Raw genomic sequence first — 15497 nt, 5'->3', positions numbered from 1 at the left:
TTAACTGTCGGTTCAAGAGAATAATGCTCACGAAATATTGAAAGAATCCTCTCTCACAGGCTTTTAAATCCTGTTCAGAATCTTCTGAGATCATTTGAGTATGAAGAAATTGAATAAGGATTGAAATTCTTTCTCCGTCTAGTATTGTGTTAGTATACTGAGTTACAATGCTCAACCGGTTTTTTCCTAAATGAAACGGTTTCTTATTGTAGTTGCTCAACCGGATTGAAATCTAAAGATGGATTCTCACACATACAAGGATTGAAGGAAAAAATTCTGAATCAACCCCGAGACCTCTCTGTGGAAGCCGGTGGTGTAGGTTCTTCCAAGAAAGATCTTAGTAACCAGAGGAATTTGTTTTAAGGATGTTTTGAAGTTCATTGAGGTACTCATTTTTATCTTTAATTTCCACAAATGTATGGTGTTTCTGGCTAACTTTGGTTCACTTGGTGATGTCAGTATGGTTATTCTCCGAAGAAATTGATGAAGATCGGTGGGGATACACTTCGTACATCAACATGGCCTCAGTTGATTCAGGTTACTCTTCCGTTTTCTAATTCTCCAATATATGATGGTTACATGCCATGGATTTTGATAATCGTGTTCTCAAAATTCAATCCGACAGCTGAATTTTTTGGTGCAGGTTGATGATCTTTCAGAGAACATCCAAGTCCAAGTAAAATAAATTTCGATACATTATTTGGACATCACCAAAGGGTATAAAACTAAAACTGATTCTTTGGTACAGAGAATGTACAGATCACCGAATTCAGTTGTTAACAAGGCAAGAACCCAGCAATTAAACAAGCAAGGGATGCTATCGGAGGTAAGTGTCTTCCATGTGAGGTTGATCGAGTGTTTTACAACCGAATACACTGCTTAATGCTTGCTCCTCTCGGATTCAGGGTCGAAACACAGGGCACTTTGCCATTTGTGTAGGTTATGAAGATTTCTGAACTTGGCTGTGTTGCTGCCTTTTGTTAGTTATCATACATCGATTTGTTGAAATCAAAATTGTATAATTAACAAACCAGGAACCGTTTTAGGGTTACATCGGAGAGTGCTGTTCTAGCTGTAACCATAAACTTGGCTGTCTTGCTGCCTTTTGTTACTTGGCCAGACATTGATTTATTGAAATCCAGAACTCTAACCAGCAATCTGGGAACCCTCGTGGTTTCATTGATTGCAATTCTTCTTGTACTTTTGTGTAATATTCATATCACTCTTCAGTATTTCTTACTGCTAAATCACCAACTATTTCTTAATTACAAAAAATTATATCCATCAAAATAAGTTCATCGTTTAATGTTGTAAACAAACTTATAAAACTGCAGGAGAAGAAAACAAATTTTAAATAGAAAATGCATAAAAAATTATAAATAACTGATAATTTTAAATGAACATCCTATAATTATGGTTAATGAGCGAACCCATTGAGCAGTCTTAGTGATAAAACAAAAATGCTATTCTCTTTAGAGAAATTAAGTTTGAACAGCTATGTATAGAATATATACATTATCAATAGGTTTATAAATTATTCTAAATTAATAATATCTTGTGATTGATACATGCTATTTTAAAAATATATATGCATAATAAATACAAATTGAAAAAAATATTAAATGTCTCTTTTTATATTATTATTGTTTATTTTATTTGGGCAAACTATATATTTTTTTGGTTAAGACAGGTTTATGAGGTTAGCCTAGCTGCATGTTATATCAGCTAATAACAAATCCTCTGCTTCCTTCAATAGGTTTTGCATAAATACAAAATTCTCATGTCGATTCCACATTTGTTTAGCATCGAGATATGTAACTATATAGTTATTAGACATACTATATATCTCCTTCGGAGGGTTTTGGGCAAACTATATAGTTATTAGACATACTAGCCTGAAAGTCACTTGGATTTAGCTTACTCATTCTGAATTTAATTTGAGAAAAAAATCAAGTTCGATTCTATTTTGAATTATGTTGGAATACATAGTAAATTATAATTCTGCTTTTCTTTTCATATTCGATTTTAATTTTGATAAAATTTAATTATTATTTTGTAAGAATTTTACTTTAATGATTGTTCGAAAAATTAAGAATTATTTTATAGTTTAAAAGTTTAATGATTAAAATGAACTTTCAGCATAGTTCAGTGACCTATGTTGTACTTTTCCTAGAGTCTTTATAAGCTAAGAACCAAGTCGGTAAATATACTTTACTCCTTTTCTCGATTCACTGCAAAACTACTTTTTCTCCCTTTGGGACTTCTCTGAATTTTTTCTTCTCAATATCGGGTATTTTTTTGTGTAATTTTAATTTTGAAATACTGAACATAATTACAGTCCGGTAAGCTGAAAGATTCCCGCCCACCGGTCGGCTAGGCAGAGGCAACAAAAGCCGGTTGCCGGTATAGCTTGTGATGGACCCTTCCATAGTAAAGCTCCTTGAAGAAGACGAGGTTTTTCTTTGTTCTGGGTTTTTTCTACTACTTTGCAATAGAATTCGTAATAAGTGAACGTTGTTAAATCTACTTTCCAATTTTGGTTTTAAAAACACTGTTAATAGGACGATTCTATGCATTCTGGAGCTGCCGTTGAGGCTTTCCAGACCGCATTGAATCGAGATATTGAAGGCGATGCGTCGACTTCTCAGCACTCGGGTTCAAGTACTGGTATCGTTCTTTCTTCTTTTTTACTTTTCGTTCTTAGTTGGCTTCTAATTTGCAAGATTAAGAGACTAGATTTGGTTTCCTAACTAGTATTTTTTTAGAGTGGAATTCAGTTATTTTTGTTTATTTAGGGTTAGAGTTTCTTAATTGAGACTGTCATTAGCTTACTTTTGTGTTAATAATTGCAATTGTTAGTTATGAATTGATTCTCCTGGGAATTTCATTGAATGTTTGTTATGTCTTCGTTTTGAAAAATAAAGCAGCTGTCTCTCAAGGAAGCAATCCTGCTTCTGGTCAGTCAGTTGCACAATGGCCAACCCTGGGGCAAGATGGGAACACCAACTTCCAAAATCAACAAGTCCTTCGAAGTGTTCAGCAGCAACATCAGATTTCATCCGAGACTGAGCAAAAGCAACAGGGATCTGTAAATGCCGGGAGTCAGCAACAATTACAACAGCCAAATGATGTTCAGCAGGAGCATAATCGTCTACCACTGCAACAAAAACAACTCCAAGGTGATAATCAGCAAGGAGTAGCTGAACAAATTCCTGCTCAGGTTTCTCAAACGACTAGGATTCAGACTACTGAAAAAAGTCCTACCCCACGTGAACCTGAGAGAACCAATAATCAAGACAGTGAATCACAATATGCTAAATTACAGAAGACGAGTAATCAACCGGCCAGTGGAGCAGAGCAGCCAAATAATCCCATGAATCGAGGAAAACAAGTTCCATTTGCTGTGTTGTTGCCTGCCTTAGTGCCCCAACTCGATAAAGACAGAGCCATGCAGCTTCATACTCTGTATGGGAAACTAAAGGTGGACTTCTAATATCAACCCATTTGCTGCGACTATTGTAATTATTTAGTAATGTGCGCAATAGATAGAATGGACTTTTTTGTCTCTTTTTCCCCCTGATTTTTCTACTGGCTTTACCTGTTAGAAAAATGAAATTGCAAAAGACGGATTTGTCAGGCACATGAGAGATATTGTAGGAGACCAGATGCTGCGGTTGGCAGTTAACAAGTTACAAGCGCAGGTCAGCTCAAATCTTCCACTTTATTGAAGTAAAAACTGATGCTTTAGTTGATTGCATTTTAATTTTGAAAACAAGCTAAAAACCCATATCCATACTTTCAGATAAGTTCCAATCAGTTCCCACTACAGTCCCATACTGGAGCACGACCGACTGCTCTCCGGATGCCATCTGTTGGTGGTGCCACACAGCTTGCTAGTCCACATTCATTATCTCAGCTGCACCAAAAGGGTCCTAATTCTCCTGCCAATTCAACTCAGGCCCCATCCCCAGCAGTCCCCATGCAGGCTAATTCAAGTTATTTATCTGGTGAAAACAAGGCTAAAAAATCTCAAGAGCTGGATTGCCAATCAGATTCTCGCTTTGGAATGGTGGGTAGCCAAATTTCTTCCTCCGGTTCAACCACTGCAAATCAAGAAAGAGGACGTTCATCAATTCCGACACAAGGAATTAACAAGCAACAGCAACAACCTTTGAATTTCCCACAAAATTCATTTGGCATGTACGGGAGTAATAATTATCACACATATTCTGGGCCAAATGTTAATACTTCAGCTTCCACTCTAAAGCTGCAACCTCATGATTCACAAATGAGGCAAATTGCACATCATCAAAGCATGGGACCGAATCCTGTTGGAGGATCAACCCAGGCTATGAACATGATGAGTGGGCCTAAGCTTGAGAGGCAAAACTCTAGTAATGACCCAAATAGATTGCAGGGTGCATCTCTTTCTCACTTTTCAGGTGGTTCAGTTCCTTGGCAAGCCTCCCCAAGTAAGGAGCTGAATCCTGGTCCTTTGTCATCAGCAGCATATGTGAAACAGGAATCTGTTGATCAAGGTGCTGACCAGTATAGACCTCATTTGTCTGCCACCCAGGGAGTGTCGACTACACTAGTTGAACAAGGAAATGCAGTTATAACTACTCCAAGAGATGAGCCTGGAGAGAAGCAATCTTCCAGAGTTGGCTTCTCAACACCTTCAATCACAGCACAAATGGATTCTAATGTACGGATATTATCATCTTAGTCTATGTTTTCTCATTGTGATATCTTGATGATGCCTATCACTTTGTTTTAGAAGTCTGCATTAAAATTTTTGCATCAAGTATTTTCCACTTAGAGTGATGCCTTCTTTCAATTATGAAGTGCCTATACACGTGGATTGTGATGTATGGTCAATTTGATGGCAAATGACATTTATGAATCATGAGCTGTTTTGCTGACTTGTTAGATTTATCTCTTTAGTTGCTCTGACTTCAAAGTAGAGTAGGCAAACTTCCCAAAATCGTGCTACATAACAGGGTCGTTTAAACATGCAATTTTATGTATGGCATATTCTTGATTCTGAATTCACTTTCTATTCAGTTTACTTACTTGAAATTTATTTACCTCTACCAACATTTTTGAAATTTATGTACTTTAGTGATTTCCCCAGTGAAGCACGTGCTCATGACTTGGTTTCTTTTGTCAAATTTTTGGGTTTTTTTTTTATCAGATGGGCTCTAGAAATACATCTGTGCCTGCTCCAGCTGGGGTCAACGCAAGAACCCCTCAAAAAAAGTCTTCTATTGGACAGAAGAAACCATTGGAAGGTCTGGGTTCCTCACCAGCACCGTCAAGGTTAAATCAACTCTCTGTTGCTTGATTGTATGGAATAGTTATCAAGGATCAATTGAAAACCATTTGGTTCCTTTTTGATATTAACCTATTAAATCATTTTTCATCCATATTCAATGGGTTCCTACAGCAAGAAGCAAAAAGTGTCTGCAGCATTTTCAGATCAGAGCATTGAACAACTAAATGATGTCACTGCTGTTAGCGGAGTCAATCTCAGGGTATGATTCTTTACAGTCATCTCTGCCTGAATTTAATGATTAAGTAGTTATAAAATCCCTAAAATAAAAAGTTACATCCTTTTTATGTTCTGCTATTAAATAGGAAGAAGAAGAGCAACTATTGTCTGGCCCCAAGGATGAGAGTCGAGTTTCAGAAGCATCTAGAAGGGTTGTGCAAGAGGAAGAAGAAAGGCTCTTTTTGAAGAAAACCCCTTTGCAGAAGAAATTGGCTGAAATTAGTTAATATTCTTTATACCTCCCTGGTCCTAAGTCCTTCAATGTTGTACATTTACATTCTGCTTTTCATTATAAGCAATAATCATGTCTTCTTTTCTTTGTCTTCTCGCAGTGGCCAAAAGTGGTTTGAAGAATATAAGCAATGATGTGGAACGATGTTTGTCCCTGGTGAGATGCTAGCTTCTTGGCCCTTTTCTTTATATTCAGTTTATACATTTCCTCATGTATCTGAACCTATAGAGTGTGGAGGAAAGAATGCGGGGGCTCATATGCAATTTAATCAGACTGTCGAAACAGGTCAGCCTTGATTCCTCTCAGTTAACATGATTTTTTAATATCTTTCTAATTTGAATGGATCTCTTGTAGCGTGTTGATGTTGAGAAGCCTAGGCATCGGACACAAATTACCTCAGATGTCCGGCAGCAAATTATGATGATGAACCAGAATGCCAGGGGAGAATGGGAGAAAAAGCAGGCTGAGGCGGAGAAGCTCCAAAAACTTAATGAAGTGGGTGCTGTTTTATCTATAGTACATTAAAAAAAGGAACCAATAATGCACAACAATGCACTGACAGACATTGGATTGGGTATGATGTATCATTTATTCCTTAACACTGTATCTGTTACATATATGTGGTTGCAGCCCGAGGCTGAGACTGCCGTTGATGGTGACAAGGAGAAAGATGACAGTCGAGCAAAAGTAGTAAAGGTATTATCATTAAGTATTTTTCCGAACATTATATGTTTCTTGATCTTCTGAATAAGAGGAGTAACTCTGTGGTAATGTTTAGGTAAACAAGGAGGAGGATGACAAGATGAGGACCACTGCTGCAAATGTTGCTGCACGTGCAGCTGTTGGAGGGGATGACATGCTGTCAAAATGGCAACTTATGGCTGAGCAAGCTCGCCAGAAACGTGAAGGGGGAACGGATGCAGCATCTGGTTCACAGGTAGGTAAAGATGTGAACAACAGGCCTCCATCTGCATCTGGAAAAAGTACAAAGTACAATCAAGAATTTGAAAAAACGGGTCCGCTCAGTCCTCATGCATCTGGTAAGCTTTGATTCACGGCCAGATCTCTTCTCAAATTTAAATTTATACATTTAACTGGTTAGTATGGTTGTAAGGTTCATGGTGTGTACTGTTAAATTTGATGACGGTCGTGAATGCTGGTATAGATCTGAGAAAATCGCAATTGGTTCTTACTATGTATTATCCAATGGAACTGATTTGAGCAAACTATAAAAGCAATGCATGTTACTAAACCTGATAGCAATAAATCCTTGCATATACTAAGATACAAATGATTCGGAAATGACTCTTTTTTATGGAAAGGAAATTTGACTGTTGATTTAATAAAGTCAGTTTTATCTGTTATAGTCATTTTCTAGCATTTGAATAACTGTGTAAAGCAAATGTATTTATATGAAACTGCTCAACATATGCTTGCCTTAGAGTTTACTGATATTTTTTTTTGGATTAAATCATTCCTGCACTGCCTGCTCCAAAATTAGTCATATATTTACTCCTGTGGATTATGTTCCGTTCCAAAGTTGTCATATATTTGCTTTTCTTTCATTCTTTCAACAGGGGGAAGCAAGAAATTTGGCCGGAACCAGGGTGTGATGCTCACGCCCCATACTGGAGTGGCTCGTACTATTTCGGTTAAGGATGTGATTGCAGTTCTGGAAAGAGAGCCCCAAATGTCCAAGTCCACACTTATTTATAGCTTGTACGAAAAAGCCTGCTCTGAATCTAAAGCGGGGTGATTATAAAGCACCTTTATACTTTGGGCGTTTCATGTTTCCCATTAGGTATCTGATTAAATATAATGGAAATTAAGATATCCTTGTCTGTACCTTTAGCTTTTAGTGGAAGAATATTTTATGGAACAGCTTGATTTTCAGGTTTGTAAGTGCTGTATCACCTCATCTTTCTACATTCCTCAGAACCATGGGGAGCAGTTGGATGATTTGATGTTAATAATTGTATTATTATTGTTATTATGTGATATTGTTTTTCGTAATGAATAATGTTTTAAAGTTGATGTGAAATGTCAACATTCTCAATTTCTCTTTTTAAATTTCTCCTATTGTGTTCATAGTTACTTGGAACAGAATAACTCGTTTCGTTTGTAACATCATCTAATGATAGTACTTAATGATCATACATAATGAACATTCTTTAAAAATAAAAAGATAATATTGTTATTGAGCAATCATATTTGGTCGTTTGAACAAGTTGTTCATATTTATTCTTTCATATTCCCTTATATTATAGGTTAGAGTATTCTATTTTCTTCTCCTAGAGTCTCTCTTCCATTTAGGTAAGATTAAGATTAGATTTAAAATTTATCAAAAAAAAAATATTGTTACCATCTATGTATTAGATAATGTAATATTTTTTATGAAATTTGTAGATAATTTGTTTTAAAAAATTATTAATTTGTCAATATAATCTACTTAAATTAGTTATACCTATAAATCAGGTTATCTCTATATGAATATAATTTATATAAATTGAAAAAATATATTTTTTAAATTAAATTTAAGAATAAAATATGTTAATGGTCCTCTGCTCATTTAAAAGTCAGTATTATATATATTATTTTGAAATTGGATTTTTATATCATTTTTATTTGAAATCTTGATCTCTTCTAATTTGTGTTTAGTTTTAGGTTTAATTAGAAAATAACTGTTTAAATTATACCTCTTGTTAATTATGAGTGTCTACAATTTTTTGGTCAATATAATTGTCTAACTTTCCAATCAATTTTGACACGTAGCACAATTTTTTTAATTTAATTTTAAAAAAGTAAAGTAAAATCATGATTTTTATAAAGAAATATTAAAATCCCAAAATTATTCTAAATTCATACGCCCAAATCTTTAAATCTCATATGTTGCTATCGAATCAGTCATTACTATTCATCCATCCTGTCATTGGACTCTCACTGATCTACTATTTTCTTATTGTCACACGTTACACTTAAATCCTATATTATCCTTAAATCTCGTCGCACAATTATTTTTTTCACCCAACTATCTTATATAGAGGCTATAATAATTGTAAATAATTTTTTGAACAATTCCTACTTAAGGGTGGAGACCACAATCCAAAGGAACTAAAAAAGATATGTCAACCGAGAGCTTTAATCATATCCTCTAGAATTATTGACGATTGTGACAAAAAAAGTCATTGTATCATTTCATACGCAAAAAAAAAAAAAATCAATGTATCATTTCATATATTTGGCTGCCTCACCGATTGTGGCGAAAGATCATGCCCCAGTTTTTAACATTACTTAAAATCGGAAAGTAGGGTTTTAGATTTTAAACAATTTGAAAAGAATGAACTTGGGAATGGAAAATTGATGACTTTCGATTAAAAAAAAGCACAAAACATGGTTTCTCAATGCTATAATAACAGGGAGAAGATTCACACTTATCATCAATTATGTTGTTCAAGTTTGAAAGATGGGATATGGTGGAAATAGGCATTCTAAATTATTTATATTAGAGATAGAATCATAACCTATATTTACTCAAATTCAAACACCTGCCAAAAGAACGCACAATACTCGTTCAAGTTTTTACAATGCTCAAGAATTGATAGTTGTTGAGTTGATTTTTTTTATAAGGGTAAACGACACCGGATACCACCGAACTTTAGGTGTTGTATCGTTTATACCATTAAACTTTTAATTTAATCAATTATAGTTTGAATTTTAATTTTCGTTTCACTTATACCAGTAAACCGTCAAATCATTAACGACGCGATGACGTGGTTAATGGCTGACGGCTTTCGATGTAGACACCTCACCAAAACGACGTCGTTTTGGTCCGACTGTTAACGATTTAACGGTCCAGTGGTATAATTGAAATGAAGATTAAAGTTCAACATCGTAATTGGCAAAATTGAAAGTTTAACAGTATAAACGATACAACACCTAAATTTTGGTGGTATCCGGTATAGTTTACCCATTTTATAATTAAAGTTTTGTTGCGGAGAGTAGAAAAAAAATTTGGATGGATGAAAATTTAAATTGTCTTTTATTTTACATAAAAAATTATTTTTATTTATTGTTTGAGAGATATTTTGAAAAAAAAATGGAAAATAATAGATAAACTTGACAACTAAAAAATTATAAAATATTGAAAATTAATTTTACGTATCATATGATATATACGTTCTATACAAAGACTCTCCTCGTATCATCATTTGTATCTCATATTAATTATATACATAATTTTAGGAGATATATTTGACCAAAGGGAAATGATAAAATTATTCATAAAAAATGATTTGTAGATTTATTTTTATAGGTGTAAAAAAGTGATACATATAATAATTTTAGTAGGACGGAAGAAGTACGAAAGAGTGACCAATAATACATATTAATAAACTAATGATTTATATAGTAGTTTAATCCAAATTATATAAATATGGCATGAATCAAGTTATAAGTGGTTAAATGAATGGTTATTATCCTTAGAGATATAAGGTTCAAGCACCAAAGATATTAATGCATTGAAGAATGAAATTCCAAATGTCAATCAAATCATATATATATAAAACAATTTTGAGAAACTCAAAAATAAAATAAAATAAAAAGTGTCAAAATTTCAATACACGCTTTTGCAAGTGTCGAAGTTATGTTACAAACAATAAATTCAGAGATACTAACTTTATCTATCAAATTGCATGTTTATAGCCGATTTTATAGAGAGATATAGTTTTATTTTATGTTTTCAACAAATTTTCCACCAAGATTTTATTCAAAATAAAATTATAGTATTAAATATTGACTCTCAATTTGTAAAAGAATCTCATAAATTGTTGAGCAAATTAATAGACACTTGTCTTTATTTATAGAATAAAATAGGAGCTTAAAAGTATTTGAAATATTATATGTTATTATTAAAAAAATATAATTTATTTTTATTTTATTTGAAATATTATAAAAGTAGAAAGAACGAAAAGATTAATGATTTGAGAAATAAGAATAAAAACATTAAAATAAAAATTTAAGAAAAAAGTAAAATTTTCTGTGCATATATATATATATATATATATCAATTATATCTTATCAACACTTTATTAGTTTTAAAGCTTTTACTTGGTGAAACTAATATTTTTAAAAATAAGTTTAAATCTAAACCTTTGTGATTTTCATTTTTGATAATTTAAATTATGTATATTAATTTTTTTTTTGAGAATACTAAAATAAATAATATATTAACATATTAATATAAATTTTTAACAAATTTAAGAAGATAAACTATTTTTTAAATAATTTAAAAATCAAATAACTTGGTATAATTTTTCTATGTTTTGAGAGACCTGGCCTCCACAATCCTCTATAATTCTGCCCTGATTTAACTCAATATTTTTAAAAGTCATTTACCATAGCAATATTGACGGGAGGAGTCACAAAAAATTAAAGTCAAGGGTTGGGCCCCCGCTTTCAAATCCAAATCTTGGAATAATGAACCTTCACATTCACATTGCTTTTGTTTTCCCTTTTTCTTTACTTTTATTTTCCGCATTTTGTTTGAAGCAAATCTTGTTTAAAGTTTCTTTATATATAAGAAATTATTCATAATCAAACATAAAAGTTAATGATATATTATATATCTTATATGTATAATCTTTAAAAATATAAAATTAAATTATTAATAAACATTCAAAAATTGGAGGATTGGAATAATGCTAGTGCTCTGCGACATGTACGGGCATTGGTCACCAAGGTTGATTCTCTTTGGGTGAAGAAGGCGGATGAGTATGTTTTGAAAGGGTGTCCTTTTATAGATTTCATGCGTTTTGCTTGTAATCGGTTTTGAAAGAAATTATTGAAGCTGCGGGCTATTGTGATTCAGTTTGTAGATCCTACCTCGGGTTGCCGAAGGTTATTGGGGCAGTTTACAGTCAATGATATTTGATAGGAGATAAGAAGTAAGCATGAGAGGGTCCTTGGACGGGTCTTATCTGGTTCCCATTGCATATTTTCGGTGTATTGTGATTTCTTGTTTGGTCTTATCTGGTTATTGTTAATGCCCACCTGACCTCCATGTGCATCCGCCGCCTGCGACTAGTGAAAACTTGATTAGAAAAGAATATATCAACTCCAGGATCTGTGCTGACTGGGAGATTGTTTGATTCCGATTGCATTCTTATAGTTTGTATTTGTTGCGTTTTTAGTTTTTCTAAGGGTCTGTTTGGGATGACTTAGTTTGTAAGGGATGTTTTTATTTTGATTGTTACTAAGATTTCCTTGTAACAGAACGATATTTATTTGGGCTAATGAAAATTTTATCATTCATCTAAAAATTAAATAAATAAAATTTAAATTATAAAAAGAATTAAAATATACGATCGTCCTTTGAATATCATTTGATCGATTAAAAGTTTCTATATGTTTGGTGACCACATTTACGTTTGAAGTCAAAAATCTTCTAGAATATCTAAAATTTCAAAAGTCTTATTATCACATTTAAACTTAGGCGTATAATATTTAAATCAATTTAATTGTAGCCGGTTGTCTGTTAAGAAAACAGGGGGAAGCCGATATTGAAGTAGGCATCGAACTTTATTTATATTTTCCAAAAGTGATGTTAAAAAGTGTTGCATAAAAATATTTTTAAAAGTAATTTCTAAAAGTATAATTTAAAATTTAATAGTCTAAGATTGTTGTTAAAAAATGATTTTGAAAATATAAAATGTCGGTTTAAGATATTAATAATATTTTTATATATGAAAATACAAAGACATAGCTTACACCGGTATAAACATGTATTTCTTTAAATTTTGCACAACAATCTCCCCCACCGTAAAAAAAAAGATGTGAGAAAAAAAAAACAAAATCTTATTTATAACATAAGCTTTTATTACTTGAAAGATAGTACAACTCACCCGTTTAGGTCTAAAAGCTTCAAAATCTCAACTTTTGAGTTTAGATCTAAAATCCCGTTTGAAACGCCAATTTTAATTAAAAATACATTTATTTAGGAACACTAATACTTAAATAAGTGATTTTAAGGCGTCAAAACAGTCTCAAATGAGGCCTAAAAAGATGATTAACAGCATTTAAACATTATCCATCGGTTTGAATAAAAAAAACTTCTAGAATATCTAGACTTTCAAGCCTTATTATCACATTTAAATTTGGATCAATAACATTTAAATCAATTTAATTGGAGTAGGTGTTAAGAAGGTGATTATATACCTAAAAGTTGACTGGTTTGGGGGCCCCGATTGGTTGATTTGGATCGTGAACTTCCTAGAAGGGACACTCCTTGACTTCCTTTCCTTTCCACACACACTAATTAAGGGATATTTGTTATGGAAAGAAATCGTTTTATATCTTTTCTGCTTTTGTTAAAAAAGTAATTTATTTAAAATTTGAAATCGTTATATATGCATAAACTAATTGACCCGAAGGCAAGAATAGTATGTTATTATTGATAGATAAAGAATTAAAACAAAATAAACATTTCAACGTCATTCATCTGATCTTATCGACCCATTGTTAGGGTTGTCCCCAATTTGAAGATCTAGAAGGGAAGGGAACGTACACATCCCGCTGTCTAAAATGAATGGAAGGAGAAGGAAAGGCTTCCAGTCCGCATATATATGATCCCAATTCCACACACAACATAAAATAACTCCATTCAAAGTTAGTCGCCATGTTTCTGCAAATTCTTCTCCTTGTAGCTCTTTTTTCCGTCACCGTCCACATATTCCACAAGTTGAAGAACCATCCGCCCACCCCTTTTCCCATTCTACCCTTCATCGGCCACTTTTATTTACTCCTCAAGAAGCCTCTCCACCGCACGCTGGCCAAAATCTCCGCCAAACATGGCCGCGTCCTCCTCCTCCACTTCGGGTCACGTCCCGTTGTGCTCGTCTCATCCGCATCGGCCGCCGAGGAGTGCTTTACCAAAAATGATATAATCTTGGCCAACCGCCCTAAACTTTTATACGGGAAGCATATGGGTAATAATTATACTAGCCTTATCTGGGATTCCTACGGCGAAAATTGGCGGAACTTGAGGCGCATCTCGGCAATTCAACTTCTTTCAAGCAACTGTCTCCAGTTGCTTTACGCCACACGCCTCGATGAACTCCGTTTGCTTCTTCGTAAGCTGTTCAAGGATCAAGATCGGACGGTGAATCTCAAATCCAGACTCTTCGAGCTGATGGTCAACTTGATGATGCGGATGATAGCCGGAAAAAGATATTACGGAGACGATGTTGAGGACGTCGCGGAAGGGACTCGGTTTCGCGAAATAATGAGGGAATCGTTTCTTTTGGCCGGCGCGTCCAACATGGGTGATTTTGTGCCGTTGATGAAATGGTTCGGAAAGACCGAGAAAAGGATGATCAACTTATCTAAAAGAAGAGACACATTTACACAAGAACTGATCGATGAATGTCGAAGCAACATGAAAAATGGCGAGGAAAGTTGTGTATCCACAGACAAGAAAAAGAACATGATTGAAGTCATGTTGTCGTTGCAAGAACAAGATCCTGAAATTTACAAGGATGAAAGTATTAGAAGTCTCATGATCGTAAGCTTTTTTTAAAACTTCCCTTCTTCTTAATTTCCTTCATCAAACAATGCCCTAATTCGGTTCTTGAAAAATGTTGCAGGTTTTACTTCTTGCTGGAACCGATACATCGGCAGCCACATTAGAGTGGGCAATGTCTCTCCTTTTGAACCATCCGCATGTTCTGAACAAAGCTCAAGCTGAAATCGATGCGGTTGTCGGACAGAATCGATTGATCGAGGAATCGGATTTATCGAATCTTCCTTATCTTCATTGCATAATCAACGAGACTTTTCGAATGAAGGCAGTGGGTCCGTTGTTAGTACCTCATGAATCATCGGAAGAATGCGTGATCGGGGGATACCGTATACCGCGTGGAACCATGTTGTTGGTGAACGCATGGGCCATACATAACGATCCCAGTAATTGGGAGGAGCCTACTAAGTACAAGCCTGAGAGATTTGAGGGCTTGGATCCATCGAACACCGCGTTCAAGCTAATGCCATTCGGAGCGGGGAGACGGCGGTGTCCCGGAGAAGGATTAGCCATGCGGATGATTGGATTAACTTTGGGGTCATTGATTCAATGCTTTGAGTGGGAGAGAATAGGAGAAGAGAAGGTGGATTTAACCGAAGGGCCTGGCCTCACCATGCCTAAGGCTCTACCTTTGCAGGCTAAGTGTCGACCACGCCAACCCTTTGTTCCTTTACTCTCCCAACTATAGAGTTGTAGACCCTTTGTCTTATGATATTATTTTCAAATATATGTAAATGTAAAAGTCATATAAATAATGTAACATAAATTAATATAATATAAATCATGAGCTAAATTAAATAAATAATGTTGTTGTCAGAACTAAATTATAATAAAAATAAAATATAGGAATTAAAATGATAATTTTTAGAAATTATCTCTTTAAGTGAAATGGTAGGTCAAGGAAATCACTAATATTAATGTTTGTACTATAATTATTTGTAAAATTTTGAAAGGATATTAAAATTACAGCTTCTTGATTGTAATTTTATTTTTCACCACAAGGATCAAAGTGAAATTAAATTTTAAATTTTACAAAATAAAATAGTTGAATGCATCACATGTCCTCAAAGAATAATACTCATTTTAAATTGGTGAACTTTTAAATGTTTCAATTTCATCCCTAAACTATAACTATCATTCTA

The 15497-nt window shown here is 33.9% G+C and overlaps 2 protein-coding genes across 6 annotated transcripts; both read left to right on the top strand.

Moving 5' to 3' along the window:
- Positions 1-2239: 2239 nt before the first annotated feature.
- LOC120180681 (transcription initiation factor TFIID subunit 4b-like) lies at positions 2240-7824 on the top strand. 5 transcript variants are annotated; one of them, XM_039185965.1, is made up of 14 exons: positions 2244-2454; positions 2562-2661; positions 2928-3481; positions 3606-3701; positions 3803-4705; positions 5195-5319; positions 5447-5534; positions 5638-5773; positions 5884-5939; positions 6012-6068; positions 6138-6278; positions 6414-6479; positions 6562-6823; positions 7361-7824. In XM_039185965.1, the coding sequence occupies exons 1-14, from the start codon at positions 2416-2418 to the stop codon at positions 7537-7539; spliced, it is 2802 nt and encodes a 933-aa protein (XP_039041896.1). In that variant the 5' UTR covers positions 2244-2415; the 3' UTR covers positions 7540-7824. The 5 variants fall into 5 exon arrangements, with proteins under 5 accessions (XP_039041897.1, XP_039041896.1, XP_039041895.1 ...); XM_039185964.1 differs by having other exon boundaries at positions 2925-3481; XM_039185963.1 differs by having other exon boundaries at positions 2562-2667.
- A 5616-nt stretch (positions 7825-13440) lies between these two features.
- On the top strand, positions 13441-15073 carry LOC120180684 (cytochrome P450 81Q32-like). Its single transcript, XM_039185969.1, has 2 exons — positions 13441-14340; positions 14423-15073. The coding sequence occupies exons 1-2, from the start codon at positions 13456-13458 to the stop codon at positions 15041-15043; spliced, it is 1506 nt and encodes a 501-aa protein (XP_039041900.1). The 5' UTR covers positions 13441-13455; the 3' UTR covers positions 15044-15073.
- The last annotated feature ends 424 nt before the right edge of the window (positions 15074-15497 follow it).

Source organism: Hibiscus syriacus, unplaced genomic scaffold (assembly GCF_006381635.1).
Source record: "Hibiscus syriacus cultivar Baekdansim isolate YM2019G1 unplaced genomic scaffold, ASM638163v2 tig00112498_pilon, whole genome shotgun sequence".
In the NCBI taxonomy this organism is placed as follows: Eukaryota; Viridiplantae; Streptophyta; class Magnoliopsida; order Malvales; family Malvaceae; genus Hibiscus; species Hibiscus syriacus.
Note: the sequence above shows the minus strand (reverse complement) of the source record. Positions and strands in the feature narration are given on the sequence as shown.